This window comes from Hylobates moloch, unplaced genomic scaffold (genome assembly GCF_009828535.3).
Source record: "Hylobates moloch isolate HMO894 unplaced genomic scaffold, HMol_V3 SCAFFOLD_22, whole genome shotgun sequence".
NCBI lineage: Eukaryota > Metazoa > Chordata > Mammalia > Primates > Hylobatidae > Hylobates > Hylobates moloch.
Window position 1 is genome coordinate 40491319 of NW_026652297.1, and position 21444 is coordinate 40512762.

The window sequence follows — 21444 nt, forward strand, 5'->3', positions numbered from 1 at the left end:
CGTTGAAATCCCACATCAGCTTTTGCCACAGCATGTGACCATAATCTCATTTAACTAGTAAGATGTCATGATATTCGGCATAATTATGCCTACCTGCTTCATTCAAGGCAAAATCTTCTGCCTTTCTTTGTTTTCTTTGCCTTCTGAAGTGAGAATATGCTGGTCCTGGAACTCATTGAAGTGAACTGATAACATAAATAATTAGTCAGGAAAATAATGCAGACCTCAGCATTGACATAGCATAAGAAATAAAAAATCTCAGCTGGACTTGGTGGCTCACGCTTGTAATCCCAGCACTTTGGGAGGCCGAGGTGGGCGGATCACCTGAGATCAGGAGTTCAAGACCAGCCTGACCAACATGGAAAAACCCAGTCTCTACTAAAAATACAAAATTAGCCGGGTGTGGTGGTGCATGCCTGTAATCCCAGCTACTAGGAAGGCTGAGGCAGGAGAATAGCTTGAACCCAGGAGGCGGAGACTGCAGTGAGCCAAGATCAAGCTATTGCACTCCAGCCTGGGCAACAAGAGTGAAACTCTGTATAAAAAAGAAAGAAAATTCTCAGAAATGACACAGCATGGTAGAGTGGAGAGGACACAGGGATTCAGAAGTCTTGGGTTCCAAGCCCTCCTCAGCAACAGCCTGTGTGTGTAACCTTGAGCAAATCATTCTCTTTCTCTAGGCCTCAGTTTTATCATCTACCAATTTTATATATTAGTAACTTTGCTTTCAGATTTTGGTGAGGACGATAAAATGACTTGATAGCTGAGAAGTCTGGTGCAAACTGTGAAGTACTGTTTAAATGCTACATTTGGAAATCATCTTCTTATACCTGGTCTTACTTTTTTAATTACATAGATGACAGAAATTCTCTGAAGTGCATGGAATTTGCTTTAGCTCTGTCCCAGTGATGCAGAGTTCGTCTCTTTTTGTTGCTAACACAGTCCTAGACTCAGAGGAAAGATTAATTCAATTATAGCAAACATATTAATAGTTGGCTTTAAAACCAAGAGCCTCATGAAGATACAGGTAACTCCCCGCATCAATTCCTTTGAGTCTATCTCTGTTTCTCATAACACTCCGGCATGTGATTTATACTTTAAAGGTGTATCATATGAGTCTAAACAGTAGACTCTATGTGGGCTGGTGTTAAGATTAGGAAATCAGTGACCAGTCAAGCAGGGCAGGTCAGTCAAGCTTATGCCGCCTTGAACAACTTTTCTCCCCGTCCATTTTGTCAGGCTTTTCTTGCTAGTGATGGATGAAAATGCATGAATCGTCCTTGTCATCATTTGTGTTCCATGGTCAATCATGGATTTGAATCTGATTTGTTGCTGTGAGACTTAGAAATCTGTCTTTTGTCTTAGAAGAATCCGATTCATGGTATATACCTATTTCTTCCAAGAGATGTGGCATTAATTAACTCTATTCCAGGCATAGAGAGAATCACTGAGGAAAGATGCTTCCCAGATAACAAACGGGGCTTTTTCTCTTAGTGCAAGGGGGCGTAAATTGCTGCCATTTGGGAAATACATTAATTCTTTCAGGCTACCAGTGCCATGCAGTGTAACAAAAAGGGCAATTTATCAAATAGTATCTTAATGGCCTAGAAGGGTTAATGCACCTTTAGCTGAAGATTGTACTCTGTTCCCCAGTGAAATCATGATGATTTCTTCACAGAGTCATTTAGGTTAGAATATAATGCCATTAACCCACCACCACACTCCCCCCCACCAAAAAAAAAATGAGCAAAGGAAGAGATAGAAAAGGGGGAGAGGAACAAATTTTTTAAAAATCACATTGTCATTTTAAGACCTGCTCTTTTTGGAAAGGAGCATTTCTCTTTGCTGTTCCTCTCCACCTCACACCCCCTCGGTCCACAAGTAAACACATGTAAATAAAAATTGCCATCATCTTAATCAGGGTGCATTTGAAGACCATGGACACACACAATGTGAAATGATTAGAGTGGCCCAGAGGAGTCTTTAATTAAAGATGCCATTGACAAGGTAACAATGGTTTGTGAATGTTGTTAATAGATATGAATGGAAGGTGTACCTTAATTCAACAAGGGGAAAGTCGCTGGTCCATGAGTTTGATTGCACATTGTAAAGGAGCACCACATACTGTAATTATTTTTATTTGTATGTGCCATCTCTTTTATCGCCCATGCTGGAAGTATGGCGATAAAAGTATTAAGACATTTAATATATATCATCCTTTCCACTTCATTTTGTTATAGCCTAATAAAAATACTCAAAGACACCAGCCCACATGGAGACAGCTCCCACGCTTTCTAAGACAATCCACATAGCCCTTTGAAAACCTGGACAATCAACCTTCTATTCCCCACAGTTATAATCTTTAAAATAAACCATAACAACCTCCCAGGACTCCATAAAGTTATATACAAATATGGAGCTTCACTCTGCAAATTACGGTGGGGGTTCTGGAAACTGAAACAATGAAGATAGCCCTAAAGTGAACAGATACCTTGGGTGGATTGCGTGGTGTCTGAGAGACAATAGTGGATCAGGAGACAGCCCCAGGGGGATCTCAAGGCATGAAAAGCCTGGCAGAAGGCAGAAAGCTGGCTCCCTAGAGATGTCATGTCCTAGTTGGTAGAACCTGTGAATTTACAACCGTACAAAGGGGAATTTGCAGATGTAATTGGGATCAAAGACCTTGAGAAGGAGAGATTACCCTGGACTTTCCAAGTAGACCTAATGTAAGGGTCCTTAGGAGAGGAAGGTAGGAATATCAGAGGGAGAGACAGATTTGAAGGTATCATGCTGCTGGCTTGAAGAAGGGGCCTTAAGCCAAGGAATGCAGGCAGCCTCTAGAAACTGGATTCTCCTAGAACCTTCAGAAGGAGCACAAGCCTCCTGACAGCCTTCGTATTAGCTCAGTGAGACTTCTGACTTAGAGAACTGTGAGATAATTTGTGTTTTAAGCCAGTAAGTCTGTGCTGTGACAGTAATAGGAAGCTAATACAAGCCTCTATTTTGACCCCTCTGTGTACCTCAGGGCCCTGCTTTCCTTGGGCTTTGTTTAGTGTCTATGAGTCCAGTCTTAATTCCCATACCAACATTTTAAACTCCAGGTTTGGAGAATATATCCCAGGGAACATATTCCTTCTTCCTTCCACTGCCTACCTATCCCAACATGACTAACAGAGCAGTAGACTGTGGTTCCAGCTCTGCAAAGTTTAGATGTGACTTTGGTTGGGTCACTGACCCCATGCCATGCATCTGAACAAAGGTGTTGGCCTCATAACTCCTGAGCCCCTCCCCAGCCTAAAATAAAAGGATTCTGTGAAACAGGTTTCAGATTACCTCCAGAGAAGGCTGTTTTCTCTATGCAAAATATAAGTGCATAAACAGCGTGGTGGATATAAAAAAATGCCCCAGCAGCATGATACATAGTCCCACTCTTCTCCCATCCTCCTCATTCTCATTCATTTTTAAGGCACTTTCAATGAGCCATCATCTCACTATCTCACTTCTTCTAAAAAGGCAAGCTAAATGCAAGCCCGACACTGCATGAAAGATGAGGCTTAAATTGTGTCTAGGAACTGGTGATTTACACATGATTTGTGATTCCTTTAGTATATTAATTGGTAAACACCCTATGAATGTGTGTGTAAACTAAAGCCGTTTAACATATGCAAACAGGGTAATCTCTCTGTGTGGTGTTGCTCAAATTTCAGCAAATTCAGATACTCATTCCAGTGTGTATATAATTCCCCTCCCACCCCAACCCGTATGCCATCTCTCTTTCTGTGATCCTATTTCAGATAATAGCGTGTGGGTGACCCAGATCTTTAAGCCCTTTAATAGTACAGCCATATGCTTCTATCCTCAGTGAATGGAGCTTGTTGCTTGTAATAATCCACTGTTCTAACTGCTCCTTTTCCTGCCCCAATGAATGGACTATAATGGCTTGATGAGCTATAACATTATTTCCAGTTACTGCTAATCAATCAGCCCCCCAACCTGACATCCTTGCCTATTAATACACATGTTACTTACAGAAACGGGATGTAGGAACAGTCCCTGTGTAGTTGGATTTTCCATCATAGTAGCATCAGCCAGGGCCTTAATATTGAGCATTTAAACTTGACCATCAACTATATTCCACTTCAGAATGGACTGTCCTATGTTTGATGGAGCACCAAGGCCCCAGTGCATGAGATGTTGCTTTGGATATATTTTTTTTAAGAACTACACAACTTTTCTCAAATGTTAGTGCCAGCACCACCTTGCATGTAAAAAATGCAGGTTCCTGGGCCCTATCCCAGAAATGCCAAATCAGAATCTTCATTGGTGGCATCCAGGAGCATAATTTTAAACAAGCTTCCTGAGAAATTTTGAAAAACATCACAGTTTTAGAACCACTTGAAGATGAAAACAGGAGTCTGCTATAACAAAGAGAAGATGTTGCTCAATGTCACTTTTGTCCTCCATTCTGCTCACTTCCTGTTCTCCCTCTCCAGCAGTCTGTTTTCTTAAATCACACATAGCAATTACCAGAAGTAGAAGACATACCCACAGTGTTGGGGTTGGCTGATGGGAAAAGCTGGCTTTAAAGGGTCCATCTGTCTAGGAGATTCAATGATGTCATTTCCCTGGGACTGATCTGAAATCTCTGGTCAGAGCAATTGAGTGGGAGAGAGATCTGACTCCAAGAAAGAAAAAAAAAAAAAGACAAATAATAAACCTTAAAACCTTAATTTTTATCCACAGCAATTTTAGCACCCCAGGTCAAAATCTGAGGATCTTAATGAAACATGAATAATAATAGTTAAAACTATATGTCTTGTGGGTGGAAAACTCTAGGAGGCTGGAGCTACCTTGCTTTCTGAACTTGAGTATAGCTTCCATCTATCAGCCTTGATGTCTTTTCCATTCAAATATGATTTAATTATGTATCGACCCAGGGTCTGACATAGTAAAACTATCATTACTCTCCTGCCTGGATTCCTGAGTGATACTCTGGGTAAAGGTGATCAAACCTACATTAATCTAGAATATAGACCATAAAGAGGAAAGGAGGAAATGGTAATTACCAAGCACAGCATGGAAGACAACAGCTACAGTAAAAACCTCATATTGGAACTTGGAACTGGTCACTTTCCTTAAAGAAAGCGAAGTGTTACAAGTCTAGCAGCAGGTCAAGGAGTATTGAGCACAGAGGTAAAATGTCCAGGATACACCTCCCGTCCTGCCATGGTTATTAGCAGTTGGTGCCTCGTAGCTGACCTTCGGCATGACCTCCGGTTGGCACTTGTGTGCAGATGGGTGCTGTAGGATGTTAGGTACTATGTGGTGAGGTCTGGACCATCACCCTGTCACCACCAACTACAGCACCTTCATCATCCTCATCCTCCACTGTGTGTTTCATACATTAATCAGTGGCCCCACTGATTTTTTTAAATTATTATTTTAATAGTTTTTGGGAAACAGGTAGTGTTTGGTTACATGAATATGAATAAGTTATTTAGTGGTGATTTCTGAGATTTTGGCGCACCCATCAACCAAGCAGTGTATACTGTACCCAGTCACTGACAGCACTAGACAGGTCATCAAGACAGAAAGTCAACAAAGAAACAATGGACTTAAATTGTAGCCTAGAATGAAATGGACTTAACAGATATTTACAGAGCAGTCTACCTGCTGATTTCTTTGTAAGAATTGTGGAAAAATTCTCCCTGGGCCTTCTATTTTCATGCATTCATTTTTTATTTATTTATTTTTTTGAGACAGAGTCTCGCTCTGTTGCCCAGGCTGGAGTGCACTGGGGTGATCTCGGCTCCCTGCAACATCTGCCTCCTTGGTTCAAGCAATTCTCTCGCCTCAGCCTCATGAGTAGCTGGGACTACAGGCCTGCACCACCACGCCTGACTAATTTTTGTATTTTTTTTTTTTCCCAGTAGAGACGGGGGTCTCACCATGTTGGCCAGGCTGGTCTTGAACTCCTGACCTCAAGTGATCCCCCCACCTCAGCCTCCCAAAGTGCTGGGATTACAGACGTGAGCCACCATGCCCAGCTGCATTCACTTTAAAAAAAAAAAAAAAATTTTTTTTTTAATCTTGACAAAATTTCAAACTCAAGGAAAAATTGCAAGAATAATATTAAGAATTCCTGTGTGTCCTACACTCAGATTCACAAATGTTAATATTTTACTAAATTTTCTGTATTTGTCTCTTTCCTCTCTCCTTCATATACATATAAAAGTCAATAAAATACATATATATATATGTGCATATGTGTATTTTTTAACCACTGTGAACAAGATGACCCTTTATCCCTAGATACTTCCATGTATATATCCCCCAAACAAGAAAGTATCTTGTATAAACATAGCGCAATTAACAAAATCAGGAAATTAAGTGACAGAATACTCTTAGTATGTTACACACCTTATTTATATTTCACTTGTTGTCTGAATAATGTCCTTGAGAGCAAATTAAACTCCAAGTCACTTCATTGCATGCTGTTGTCCTGTGCCTTTGGTCTGCTTTCATCTGGAACTGTTCCTGAGTCTTTGTATTTCATGACATTGACAGCTTTGAAGAGTGCAGGTGAGTTATTTTGCAGGATGTGCCTTCCTCTGAGCTTGTCTAATGGTTCCTTATGAGGAGATTCAGACTGTGGACTTTTAGCAGGAATGTCACAGAAGTGACTCTAGGTTCTCTTCTCTGTGTCCTGTCGGGAGGTATATTCTGTGGATCCATCCCATTCCTGGGAACGTTAACTTGGTCACTCACATTAGGTGGTGTCTGCTGTGAAGTACTATTTTACCCTTGGTAAACAGTTAAGTACCTTGTGGGAAGATATTTTGGGAATGTGTAAATAGTTATTTATTACTGTTTAAACTTTCTCCCAATAGGTTAACATCCATTTATGATTCTCAACCAAGTATTAATGTAGCTGATTGCTAATTGACAGTTTACTATATTTATTAGTTGGTTTTTTTCTTGTGTGGAAGAGTTTTCCCTTCTCATGGATTCATTCTTACATGGATTTTTATTTTGTGGATTCTTATAGTATGACTCAATGGGTTATAATTCTTTACTGCAATGATTTACTCTGATGCTCAAAAATTCCAGATTTGATCAGTGAGAATCTCCTCAAGCTGGCTTCTGTGTCCTTTTCAACAAGTATTTTTGAGTGCTTACAGCCGGCATGTATGAGGCACTGGGGATGCAATGATGAGCTAAGCAGGAAAAAAAAAATAATCCCTGAGCGAAGCATGGTGGCTTATGCCTGTAATCCCAACACTTTGAGAGGCCAAGGTGGGTGGATCACCTGAGGTCAGGAGTTCGAGACCAGCCTGACCAACATGGTGAAGCCCTGTCTCTACTAAAAATACAAAAGTTAGCCGGGCATGGTAGTACGTGCCTATAATCCCAGCTACTCGGGAGGCTGAGGCCATAGAATCACTTGAACCTAGGAGACGGAGGTCGCAGTGAGCCCAAGATGGTGCCACTGCACTTCAGCCTGGGTGAAAGGAGCAAAACGATGTCTCAAAAAAAAAAAAAAAAAAAATTCCCTGGCCTCAAGGAGCTTACATTCTAGTTTGTGAGACAGAAAAAATAACAATAAATAGGCAAATGGTATGGTACACTAGAGGGCATTAAGTGTTGAGGAGAAAAAGCCAAACAAAGATCCGCTTTTAGTGTTGGGAATGTTGCAATTACCAAGGCCTGGTCAGAGAAAACCTCATTAGTAGATGTCAGTTAAGCAAGAACCTGACAGGCACAAGGGGGGTAAATCATGTGGATGTCTAGGGGAAAACTCTTCCAGGCAGCACCCAACACTCCAGAGGAGTACGAATTGTAGCAATTCCATGAGATGAGAACACACTGGCATTTTTAGCAGCACGACTGAGGTGGCTGCACGGGGGCCAGACTGTGAAAGGCAAGGATAAAAGCAAGGAGACCAGCATCATTTCCAAGGAGCCTTAAATGCACATTCCTAAGGCATTGAGAATTTAAGTCAAAGCGTACATTGATGCAATGACAATGTATGACAATTGCATGAATTAGTCATCTCAGAAAGCAGAGTTCCTATAGACATAAGACTGGGCTCTTACATTATTAAACTTTTTCTATCTATACACAGCATTTAAACTACAAATATATAAGCATGCATGTATATGTGCATATATATGTATAGATAGAGAACGATGAAAAACATTAAGTAGCAAAAGTTCTACGCAAAAAGGTTTTTCAGTCTACAGACCACATGGGTGTATGATACATCGAGGTGGTTCATATTTTTATCCTGAAATCACTGCTTTTATTAGTTCACAGTTGTTATTAGCTCACAGCAATTTTAGAAAAATGTGTTACCTTTTTTTTCCCAGCAGGGACATGTATACTGCCTTGTTGTGGATTATGCAATGTGGGAAAGCTTAAATGCCATCTATGATTTCCTTAAGAAGGCTCATTTTTTTGTCCACATCCCATTAAAGGCTTCTCTCCCCAGCCCTCTGTCCTCAAATGTCCTGAATCTGTATCCATGGTTACCCGTGGACTATATTGCAACCCCCTTCCCCAATCTTTCCCTGGGCTGTCATAAGATCCAGCAATTTGGCCAGAAATCTCCGGTAACAAAGAAAAGTACAATCTGGTCACAGAGAGCAAGAGCCTGTGAGTGAGAAATTTTGGGTTATTTTCCTGCCATCACCTTGATTGACTCCTCTGTGACCTTATGCTGTTAGCACCTGCCTCTATAGGTGTGCGAAGAGCTTTAGTTAATATTTGTAAATCTCCCTGATTGTTACAGATAGAAGGTAGAAGAAAAGGGCAAATTGTTATTAATTGTGGGGAGAAAAAAATGGAGAGATTTTTGTGAAGTTCTGGTGAACTTCTGGTGAAGTTTTGTTCCTTCACCAGAGGGAGACCTACACCCATGGACACTATTTTCGCAGTAGGAGGATTAAATATAAATCTTGATTTACTTACTCTGCACTTAAGAAAATGCCTAATGCCTATTTAATGCAAAACTCCTATTCCATGCCCTGGCTCATATTCAATATGTGCTGCCTCTGACTCCTAAAGCTGTTTAAGTTACCACTGTGAAAGGAGTCTTGCTATTCACAACGAGTGTGAGAGTTCATCTAATTAGCTGATTTCAGTTCATTTGGCATTAAATAATTCCTCAAATTCCCATATGTTTGAACAATATGTTCAACACAGGATGATTCTCTGAAACCAATTAAGTAGTTCTTTTAGGAGAGCTTGTCATCGGTCACTCATAAGCATCCCTGCTATTCCTGTCCATGATGAATGCAGGCGGTAATTACATGAAAAGCACTTCACCCTCTCTGATGGCCGCTGGCAGGCACCCACATACAGGCTGCACATTTGAATTTTATGGTTTTTTTTTTTTTTCCCAAATCTTGAGTATATTATTTTAGGCTTTCCACAGAGCATTTGATGTTGCTAATACACTGCTTTCCAGTCCCGCTCTCCTCTCCTCCCCTACTTAAAGGTAAATGGAGACATGATCATCTTAACCTGCGTTTTGCTCGTATAGGAAGAATTGTCCATTTTGGACTGTGGTTACCTTTGTGGAAGACTGAACTTTTTAAAGGCATCTCCAGGGCTTCTTGGAGAGGGGAGGAGACAATGTGATAATGTTACATCTACTGTTTTAGACGCAGTAGACATAAGATGCTCCTCAATTATATGGCTTGGCTTTATTGCAGCAGCAAGTTACAGATAATGAGCTCAAGTGTAACCATTACTAACTTGAGACAATAGGAGTTGTCAACATAAGCAATTCAGAAATGAATAGCACATTAGATGAACTCAGAGAAAAACTCTTTGTTTATAGAAGATCATGGGAAAGATGATATCTTTTAGCACTAAATTTTATCTTTATTTTGCCCAATGGGTTGCTTTTTTGGTCAAGGATGACGCATTTAAATGTCCTTCCTAGGTAGTATAATTAAAAGCTTTAGTAATAATACCAATTCCAGCTCTCCCGTAGCATTGCTCTGTATTCATTATTATTTTTCTTAGAAGTGAAAATCCAGCAAACAAAGGATCAAATAGCTTGTTGAAGAACACATATGTCATTAGGGGAAAAATAAGCAGACATCTGGGTTCTTCTCGCTGATTACTGTTCTGTAAACTACTCCTCCTTACTGTTTGGGGGCACAGATTAAAAACAAAAGCCAAAGAAATGAAAGAGGGAGGCATTCAATGAGGTATTATTATTCCATTTTAGTTAACTTTCACTTTCTTTTATCTGTTCCATGACTCTGCATTCTCACTGTGAATAATTCACAATTCAAAAAAACTGAACACCAGGTTTGGATTGAATGATTTTAAATGTAGATCTAAAATAGAAAAGGATTGAAAGATATACATTTATGTATGATATTATGCACATTTGTAGCTGTCCACTGTGCTATTGCTATATAAGCTATATATTTGTTCATTGGCAAAAAATAAATGTTTTCAAAGCCAGAATAGACACACTCAGTCTGTATCTTCAAAATACTGTTTTGCTTCATAATAATTTGCTTTATCATTTACCAGCATTAAGAATATTTTAGATTGTGTTTTCATGAGAAAGGAATTTGATGGTAATGAGATGACCAGTCATTTCTATAAAGTTTTTGTTTGCTCATTGATAATGGCATAAACAAGAATAAGGATTCAGTAGCTGGTGCATGACCCACCAGCCAGGTCTTTGCATTCTCCAATTCTGCCCTGTATTTCCAAAGAAGCAGTTGTCATTTTGTTGGTAGGTTTGTCAAAACCTAGATTTGAAATCTAGGCTTAAACTCCCTCCGTGTGTCTGAGAACTTCATGACAAATGCTTGTTCTCCAGACCAGTCCTTTGTAAAAGAAAATCCTGGAAAGGAATATTTATAAGCCTGAAGAAAACCCCAGTCTGTTAACCAAATTTTCATTCAAATATGGTCCCTCCTCTACATACTTCTCTCTTCTATCCTTTTTTCAACTGTGAAGTCTCCAGTCAGATGGCTCTGAGGTGCTCCTGAGTCCTGAAGTCACCTGTGGTCCTCCAGACATGATCGTCACCACTCCCTTTGCATTGACCATCCCACACTGTGCAGATGTCAGTTCTGAGCACTGGAATATCCATTTAAAGAAGAGGACACAGCAGGGCAAATGGGAGGTGAGACCCTTTACTTCCTTTTTTAAACAGTGGGATTTGGGTTCCACCTATGGGATATATTTAACCTTAACATCTAACACCACAAATCAGCATTTCTTCGTTGGCAAAGGGTTGGTGGCAAGTGTTTGATAATATCCTAAACATATTGGCTAGTTGCCCCCCCGCCATTATAATAGAAAAGAGAAGCAAGAGATAATCCAGCTTCCTTGTTTGGTTTTAGAATACAGTTGTAATTACCCATATATTCATCTACACCTACCTACCTGCTCATTGATCCCCTTCTTCCTCCTTGGCCTTGTCTCTGTCTGAATGGACATTATTCTGTGGCCTCTGTGGAGTTAGGGATGAGATTAAGGGCAGGCAGTCCGTGTTCAAAAAGAAAATAACTATGTCTATTTTTTTCCATCCTGGGGATTCTAAGGTATCTGTTTAATCAGGAACACATTTAGTGCTTAATATTTTTTTAAGTTAACGAATGCATTGAGAATTAGTATCAGTGTCTATTTCCTGTGTGTATGAGTGCATACAAAAGGGATACAGTAGGAGACAAGGAAAGAGAATGAGGATACATAATAAGACATTAACAACAGGGGAGACAGTCACAGCAAAGACAGATTGCAATTGAATTACTATTTTAAGTGAAAGCTCTGATTTATCTGCCTGATAGGGCTTCCTTTATGTCCATCTGCAGTCAGCTTGTGTGAAACTGGCAGAATTATCTTTGTTAGAACTCAAATGACCTGTTCCAGCCAGCCCTAGGGTCTTCCTCCCAGAAGGCACTTCAGGCCAAAGAAGTAAAAGGAAAATCATGTTTCTTTAGAAGAAGAAAATTCCCAGTTGCTGCAATGGATTACCTTTACCCTGCCAACTAGTGTCTTGAAACTATTTTCTTTGTTCCAGAATGCATTCTGCTATTTAATGCGTTTTAGTGCAACCATGAGCAGATTTCCTGGGGCATGAAGTTCCATGAGTTTCCTAAAGGGCCATGTTTTAGTCTTCTTCCCATTATGTTTGGTTTTGCTTTGATTTTTGCCACTTTAATTTTTCTTTCCAGCACTTCCTCACAGTCTCTTATACACAGATGGTGTTATATTTATGCTCTATCAAACCAGTCACATATACTAAACTTCTTATCAGGAAGGGTGAAATATTCTAGTACGTCTTATCCAATTCGTTTATTTAGTGGTCCCTTGTAAATGATTTCAGTGGAATGAAAGAGGATAAAATGTTTGAGAGAAAATAAACATTACCTTAAGGATATTTAAAGAGTTGTCAGAAATAGGTGTTTGTAAAAAAAAAAAAAAAAAGTTTGCTTATTGATAAGGTTTAAGATTTCTAAAACTCAACATTGAACAAATTAGCCAGAAATAGAACTTTCAAAGTGATTTTTGTTATTATAACCAATGAAGTGGAAATTCCAACAAACTGAACATAACCATTTCTTTTTTTTTTCTTTTGAAATGGAGTCTTGCTTTATTGCCTAGGCTGGAGTGCAGTGGATCGATCTTGGCCTACTGCAACCTCCACCTCCCAGGTTCAAGTGATTCTCCTGCCTCAGACCCGACCCGCCCCCCGTCCCCCCCCCCCACCCCAGGAGGTCTTGAACTCCTGACCTCAGGTGATCTGCCTGCCTCAGCCTCCCAAAGTGCTGGGATTACAGGCATGAGCCACCATGCCCAGCCCATTTCTTGAGTTCTTGATGTCAGCAGTTATTTTGATATAAGAGGAACAGTTACCATCAGGATAACTGGGCAATAGGACTATTCTGAAAAAAAATTTATATTTGTGTGTTTATTTATTTGTGTCCCGGCAATATAATGGTTAGATCACATCTTATTTCCAAGTGAGAGAATAAGCATACCTTTCCCAACAGGAAGTGATGTCAGTGGAAGACGAATCCACATCCTGTTACTGCCTTTTGGACCCCTTTGCGTGTCATGTGCTCCTAGACAGCTTTGGGACCTATGCGCTCACTGGAGAGCCAATCACAGACTGTGCCGTGAAGCAACTGAAGGTGGCGGTTTTTGGCTGCATGTCCTGTAACTCCCTGGATTACAACTTGAGAGTTTACTGTGTGGACAATACCCCTTGTGCATTTCAGGTCAGCCTTTGTTTTAATAATTTTCTTTTGGTGTCGTGAAAGTGTGGGTTTTCCAAAAGATCAGTATCAATTGAAAATTTTATTATTGAGGGTCTAGAAAATGAACCCACGCCACTGTAACTGCCCAGTGGGTTCACCTTGCCTGCTGCCTAGACAGAGCCGATTTATCAAGACAGAGGAATTGCAATAAAGAGTTATTCACGCAGAGCCAGCTGTGTGGGAGACCGGAGTTTTATTATTACTCAAATCAGTCCCCCCAAGAATTTAAGGATCATTGTTTTGAAGGATAATTTGGTGGGTAGGGGCTAGTGAGTTGGGAGTGCTGACTGGCTGCTTCAGAGATGAAGTCATAGGGAGTCTAAGCTGTCTTATTGCACTGAGTCAGTTCCTGGGTCGGAGCCACAAGATAGATGAGCAGTTAATTCAACGGGGTGGTGCCTACTGATCCACGTGCAGGGTCTGCAAAATATCTCAAGCACTGATTTTAGGATTTACAATAGCAATGTTATCCCCAGGAGCAATTTGGAGAGTGTCAGAATCTTGTAGCCTCCAGCTGCATGACTCCCAAACAATGGTTTCTAATCTTGTGGCCGATTTGTTAGTCCTACAAAGGCAATCTAGTCTCCAGGCAGGAAGGGGATTTGTTTTGGGAAAGGACTGTTATTGTCTTTGTTTCAAAGTTAAACTATAATATAAGCTAAGTTCCTCCCAAAGTTAGTTTGGCCGATACACAGGAATGAACAAGGACAGCTTGGAGGTTAGGAGCAAGATGAAGTTGGTTAGGTCAGATCTCTTTCACTGTAATAATTTTCTGTTATAATTTTCCAATGGCAGTTTCACCACTGGTTTGACTGGGATACCTACCTTGAAGCAAGGGCCGTGTTACTGTGTGGTCAGCAATGTAAGAGGGGTTGGGGTACTTGGCATTCAAGAAGAGAGAAGGGCTAAACTAACGCATGTGCTGAACATTGTGTGCTAAATTATGCAACTGACCAGAAATGTAGTCAGAATTCAGCAAACAGAGACAAAAATGGAGAAGAGTTTTTGAGAACTATTTTACAAATTTCCATGGATGGATGTGATTTAGGAACAAAACAGAAAGGAACACCACATCAAGAGAAAAAAAATAGCATGAGCCACAGGAACAAAAAGAGTTATTTGATGTGCAGAGGGCAGTGAGAAAATTGCTTGAATCAACTGAAGGTTGTAGTTAGGGAACCACAATTATAAATCATACCTATCACAAGGTAGTCGTTTTCTATCCTGGACATATAGTCTATTAATTATCAGGGCTACTAGGGCAGAGATGGTCCAAGGTTCCTTTCCATTTTTGGTACTTTTAATCATGTAAGATTCATTTTAATTTAGCTACTCAGGAAGACTGCAAGTTTATTAATAGCAGCAAGGATGATGCAGAACTGCCTGTGTAAGCTCTGCCCATATATAAATAGCATAGCTCTCCTGACACACCTCATTCCAGATCCCTGCTATTCCAGTTTTGGGTCATTAAGTCCATTATGCAGAGCATTTCCTCAGTAACTAGATTTTAAGACACTGAGCTGGAAAACTCATGTTTACCAGTAGAAAAGAAATACCACGACCTCACTCCTGAACATAAGCCAGTAAAGGTGACACAGCACCAGCCTGTGATCCCGAACCACCCCTGAGTACCTCTTAAGTAGCACAGGTCATTGTGAAGGGCACACTTCATCTTTGGCTGCTCACAAAAGGGATGTCTTTCAAAGGTGTGCCACTTTGTGAAATAAGAAACTTCAGTGTAAGTAGTTAAACCTCCTCCCACCGTTGTCATTTAATAATCTTCCTCTGCACTCCCCACCCCACAATAAGAGGATTGCTCCAAGAGAAAATATATAACAGATATTCAGGAAGCAAAAATAAAGAATAAATATCTTAAATAGAGGGTTCGTCTTGGGGTCACTACTACTACTAACCAGTTGTAAAATGCACCATGACTCAAGTTGGATGTTTAGTAACTCAGCCAGATTTTAAAGGCTGAGTACACTGGAGTAACCATGGAGCATCATGGAAGATTTCCAGTCTCCTGGCTGATACAGATAACCCACTGCTGACTACTGTGACTGTGTGGAGCTGCTCACACCATTGTCTTGGAAGTCAGCCCTCATAACCAGTTTGGAGTTTTCTTTGAATAATGGTCTCCCAGCTGATGTATATAGCAGTGAGATAGACGTGTACTTAAAGAGCTTGTTCTCAGTGACTTTCAGATCATCTATTTTCATCTCTACCATATTCTACCATGGCTCCACTGTTCACAGATGAATACAAATTATTGTGGACGTCATGAATACACCCTAAACATAGCTTTACAAACCATTATCCACTTCTGGTTGGTAATAGAATCTTTTTAGACAGTACTAGGGAGAACGTTATTCTCCCTCTAATTGAATTCAAATGTATTTCATCATTGAGAGGTATTTCTTTTTGTTTGTTTTTTTGAGATGGAGTCTCGCTGTCCCCCAGGCTGGAGTGCAGTGGCGCGATCTCAGCTCACTGCAACCTCCACCTCCTGGGTTCACGTCATTTTCCTGCCTCAGCTTCCCAAGTAGCTGGGACTACAGGCGCCCGCTACCACGCCTGGCTAATTTTTTTTGTATTTTTAGTAGTGACAGGGTTTCACCACGTTAGCCAGGATGATCTCGATCTGCTCACCTCAGCCTCCCAAAGTGTTGGGATTACAGGCGTGAGCCAACGTACCCAGCCGAGAGGTATTTCTTAAATTAGTAGAACTCCTTAATTTTGCTTTAGAGTAATGTTTTTTGGTAGAAATACCTTTGACCCACTTGTCCTAATCTTTTTACCTCCGGTGATTCTTTGTCTCTCCTACAATGGCAAACAAAGCTGCGTTTGGTTGTACTTGTTATTGACAGCTGTCATGGGCAGAAAGGCCATGTATCCCCCTTGGGGTTTTGAAAGATCATCAACCTTGCTTGAATAACTTTTCTGGCCCACATATGGATTAAAATGAAACTTGTGGCTTTTCTGAACTGAGACTTCCTAATACAGGAAACAGCCATGTACTCCTCCGTCTTAGTTTCTGGGTTTTGTTTCTGAAACTGTCTTGCTTTCTGGATTTTTACTTTGCTAAGTGAATGTGTTCAGGGCCTTCTGCAGAGATTTTGATCACCTGCATATCCCAAATCATTTCATAGTGTGATAGCTTCATATGTGATATTGCATTGGAGGAGGAAATTAGTTACTAACCCATTAAAACAGTTCTATTTTAGGAAAGCCTTAACAACAGTTCCCTTTTTGAACCCCTTAAAGACCTCACAAATTAGTATTTAGCTCTCCCAACTTCTGTGGCGTAAGCTGAAAATAGAGTATACAGTAATAACATTTTCTGCAACCCTAAAAGAACCCTGACTTCTTAATCAAAATCAGTAAGCAGTTTTTCATGGAGCATTTCTGCAGAAATTGCCCACCCTGGAATGTGCTTCAACTATCCTATGATGATATGTTTGTTGTGATTAGGAAATCAGTGTGAACATGGTTGTTACAGCTGCTGTATTTATTGCAGTGCATCTTTCATATCTCAAAGAATGATAACAGATATGTGCCCAACTCTAACTGTGCTCTTAACCAAAAGGAAGCTGGGGTTAAGTGCGTGGTTGCATCTTTCATTTCATTCATGTCTCACTGGGAGATTGTATCCCATAAAACACTGAAATGCCTACATTCTCCCTGGAAGACCTTGCAAGAAGGAACGTGTAGAGACTCAACTCCACCTGTCCTCTCAGAACTGGGTGGGGACCAGGCAATATAATGGGCCCACCTTAGAATATTCCTTGAAAGAATTTCAGTATCTAAATAGGGACAGTCTCTGTTTTTAGTCCTGTCTTCCTTTCCCTGTACCCCCTACAGGGCTACTCTGTTTGAGTCTCATTTGCTCTGGGGGTAGCTTATCTGAGTAATACTAGCAATTTCCTTGACAAAAACAAAATATACTGTGCACCAGGCTAAGACATAATTTAGTTTCAGATTTCTGAAGATCTGTTTTGATAAACACATCTAAAAATTAAATCTGCTGTGTTTTTAAAAAATAAAAATGTCATCTCCCTGTAGGTAGGTGAGAAAAGAACAAGAAGACAAGAAGTGAATGACTTCTTGTCCTTCTTGCTTTTGTGTTTTTGTAATAATTAGGGCTGCCATTTTATGCTTGTATGTTTGACATCGCCTCCTTTGATAAATTCAAACCAAAGATTGAGAAATGGTGATATATCTTCAAAGCAGTAACATTTTAAGACCTGGTTTTTTGGTTATTGTCTTTTATTACACACGAACACACACACGCACAGCCCAAACAAACCTTGACATAGGAAGGCAAGGAATTAAGCAGTTACCCTATCTTATCTAAGAAAGAAAATAGAAAAAAACAACTAGGGTTTTTTTTTTTGCCATTGCTCCCAGCACTCCTATACAGTACTCTTGGTACTCGTTACTTACTTGGGCTTAAGGTGGATTTAGAATCTAATTTCAAAGGATTTCCTCTAGATGTAGTTCTTGTGTTTATCAATAATGCAATCTTGGGAAATATTGTTCACGTAAAGCATTTAAAGGAAAACACCATAGTGACATAATTTGTGTGTGTGTGTGTAAGTTCAAACCGTTTTGTCTCATAAATATGTAAATTTAGCCTGCCTGTTTTAGTATCCCTGAAGCACACCTGAATATTGCTGCCTGTCTGATTAAATCAACATAAAGAGCTCGGTGAGGCACAAAGCACAAGTTTTTCCTGGCCACAGCTTCTAGAACTGGATGACTTGCAACCCCAATGTAAAATGATGAAACAGAATGCTGAGAAAAACCACCATCCAGAGCCTTCAGGTGTATTTTGTATACAAAAAGCTGGCCAGACCCTGTTTCCTAGTTCCATTAACTCAGATTATCAGTTTAACAATGGAATGAGGTATTTAACAGGAGGTCCTTGTCACATAGAAGGCAGATTGGAAAAATCAAATTACTATCAAGGCTCACTTTGTGGATAATTCATCCATATGAGTGATTTAGAACGAGCTAAGCAGAGTTGTCCAAACCTGGCTGGTCATCAGAAGCATCCAAGAAATGCTTATAAATACTCAGGCCTAGCCCCCCAGAGTAATACAGTAGGCTCAGGGAACTCTGCGTTAAGTGCAATCCACTGTATTTGGAGAGTATTTTAAAGCTCGTACTCAGGAGTCTATTTATTTAACTTTGAAGCCAATTGTGCCTTTACAAATTTATAAATACAATTATTAGTTCATTACTAGGCTTTTTCATTTTAATAATTGTTTTGTTATAGAATAACTAATTGCTTAATATTTTGTACAAGATTACAAGACACTGTTAATTGTATATTGTTGGCTCGATACGTGCAAATTTAAGAAGTGAAAAGAGCAAAAAATAAATCATGTGTTTAAATTTGAGGCCCTAGAGCAGAACTTTTAAAAAGGTACTCTTTTCTTCCATGATAATTATAAGCAGATATCTATTTTTAAAATTCTTAATATTATCCATTCTGAGTTTCAAGGACTGTGTAGACAGTATATATAACTCTAGGGCAAATATAGATTGACTTATGTCATCTTATACATATATCCTGCATCAGTGAAAAATCATTTATGAGGCAGAGTTAATCACAGTCTGATCTTCACATGACTCTTAAAAAAAAAAAAAAAAAAAAAAAAGTCAAGCATAGTAGTAAGAAAAGGCAGGGAAATCTAAGAGAAAAAACACTGGACCATGATCAAGTTGCCCTGGTCTAGTCTCAGTTCTCCCATTAGCCATGTGGTTTTAGGCAAATAACTTTCTTCAGGGGACTTCCATGTTTTCATGTGTAAATAAGGCACTTGGTGCTCTCAATCTTAAGTTCCCTTCAATACAATGATTGTGTGTAGTTTCTAAATAACAAAATAGTCTAGCACTACACTAAGTAACACATGACCTTGAACAAGTCACTTCATTTCCTGGCGTCGACTACTTCATGTCCATTAAGGAAAGTTAAATATAAAGAAAAGGGTATACTTGAGAAAGCCTAGTTCAAATACACTTGGAAGAGTTGCTGTTATACTGTGGCTTTAATATGGTCTTAATAAGCACATTTCTTGTTTGTACTTGTTTCTAATCTTGCACCAGAATTGCAAAAAGAGGTTAATATATTATCATATTAATTATTTTGCTTGGCTATAAATAAACCCAGGTAAGGAACTGAGGTCTAAAGAAAATAATTTGCCCAAGACCACACAGAAATGTGATTAGAATTTTATGCTGCTATCTTCAATTTACAAGATCGGTATTCTCTTGAGTATGTGAAGACACCAAAAGAGTTTTAATGCACCTTAAAACCAGAGCAACATTACTCAAAAATAAAATACAAAGTCCTTAGCATAGCAAGCAAGAATTTGGTATTTGGTTTCTCCCCCACATTTTCATCATCTCCAATCACACACTTTCCACCTCAGCCTTCCATCCCAGCTCTGTCTAGCTACCATGCTTGTGAATGCCCTGCTCAGCATCTGGAATGTCCTCTCCTTCCTTTTCAAATGGCCAGCTCCTCCATTTATTTCAAAGTTTGGCTCAAATACTACCTCCCCTAGTAATGCCCAGACTCCTTTCCTGGTCTGTCCTCCCATCTGGGCCAGGGGCACCTTCTGTCTTTCTTAACCTCCTAGGCATACATGTAAGGTAATAGATATTATAATAGATATTATATTAGAATCAATGCCTAGTGTCCTGACCCTTTCACAATATTGTAAGTTTCGTGGTGGTGAGGTTGTTTCATTTCTGCATACCCAGTGCCCAGCTCCAACATAGCTCTGATGGAAATTTAGTAAATCTCAAAAGAAGGAACCAGTGACCAGAGACCGCCTAATGTCTCAGCCAAGTAGGCATTTAGAATTAATTTCCTATCCTCCCCATAGTGCCTCTTTTCTTCCATTCCTTGTAGCCTCCACCAGACGTTGGCTACCATGTTATCATGTTCAACTCTGAAATCCACAAGGTTATGAATTACCTAGCACTGTACTGTCCAGTATGGTCATTGCTAATCACATGTGGATATTTAACTATAATTAAAAAGTCAGCTCCTTCATCATTCTAGCCACATTTCAAGTGCTAATAGCCACTTTAGCTAGTGGGTACCATAATGGACCACGCAGAGATAGAATATTTCTATCATCACAGCTAGTTTACCACTGACCCTTGGGCCCCAAGAAACACCCTTCCCACAAGCAACACCAAAGAGCTGGAGAAAATGCCACTGATTTAGTCCTGGAAAAACATACTAACAGTTTATGTGTATGTGAAGGATAAAACTTGGATGACATTTTAGTCAAAAATGTTTTTGTTATTGTCATTCTACTTATGGACAAGAGATAACCAGTAAAGGTGTTTTTGCTCATTGATAATTGAAATGTAAGTTTGATTGTGTTTATAAACCTATTTGATTTCAAACAGTCTTTTTTTAAGAATCTGAGATTATAGGACATAAAGGATTTCAGGTTCTAATTTCTCCTAGCTCTGCAAGGAAATAATATGTCAATTAATGGTGATTTCAAAAATGGACTTAGGGAGATCTCTTATCTTCAGTAACACCGAAAGCCTCAATCCCGCACAATCATTTAGCACTTCACTGAATATGTATTTGTTTTGTTATTCCATTTGTTAAATCATCTCTCCAATATGATCCTAACACCACAAATTTAGAACCAATGAAATGGTTTACTCAACAGGATGTATGTGGATTGCGTTTGTATTAGATTACATAAAGATTCTTCAGTGAAAGCTACAGGACTGTTTCCTCAGAATTTTGATTTCTGTTTTCCTGAGCTACAGCTACCTTGATACACAACTTATCTTTCCTTGGCCTTTTGGTATAATAACTTTTACAAACATTACTACAAATAAGCATGATACATGCACACTGGAACATTTATTTTAAGCCAAAAGAATAAATATCATATAATGCCTGCATTAGTGAAGAAAAATTGAACCAGAATGGAGGGGGGCTGTTTCCATTTAGTGTGAAATATGATGATGTGTCAGGTTGTGCATGAATGCATCCCTTGATTATGGTCAGAGAGTGAAATTCCTACAGTTGTGGAAACCCAGAAGTATTACGATTTGCTTGGGGGCAGGGGAGGTCTTTGAAGTTTAAACAAAGGCACAGTGT

The 21444-nt window shown here is 39.6% G+C and overlaps 1 protein-coding gene across 8 annotated transcripts in view; it reads left to right on the forward strand.

The window, feature by feature from the left end:
- Positions 1 to 21444, forward strand: part of UNC5D (unc-5 netrin receptor D) — a 561176-nt gene that overhangs the window by 501441 nt on the left and 38291 nt on the right. For all 8 annotated transcript variants that reach the window (XM_032144088.2, XM_032144094.2, XM_032144090.2 and 5 more), the window contains 2 exons: positions 10990 to 11158; positions 13032 to 13259. In XM_032144088.2, the coding sequence (XP_031999979.1) occupies positions 10990 to 11158; positions 13032 to 13259 (397 nt within the window). The remainder of the gene's footprint in view (positions 1 to 10989; positions 11159 to 13031; positions 13260 to 21444) is intronic.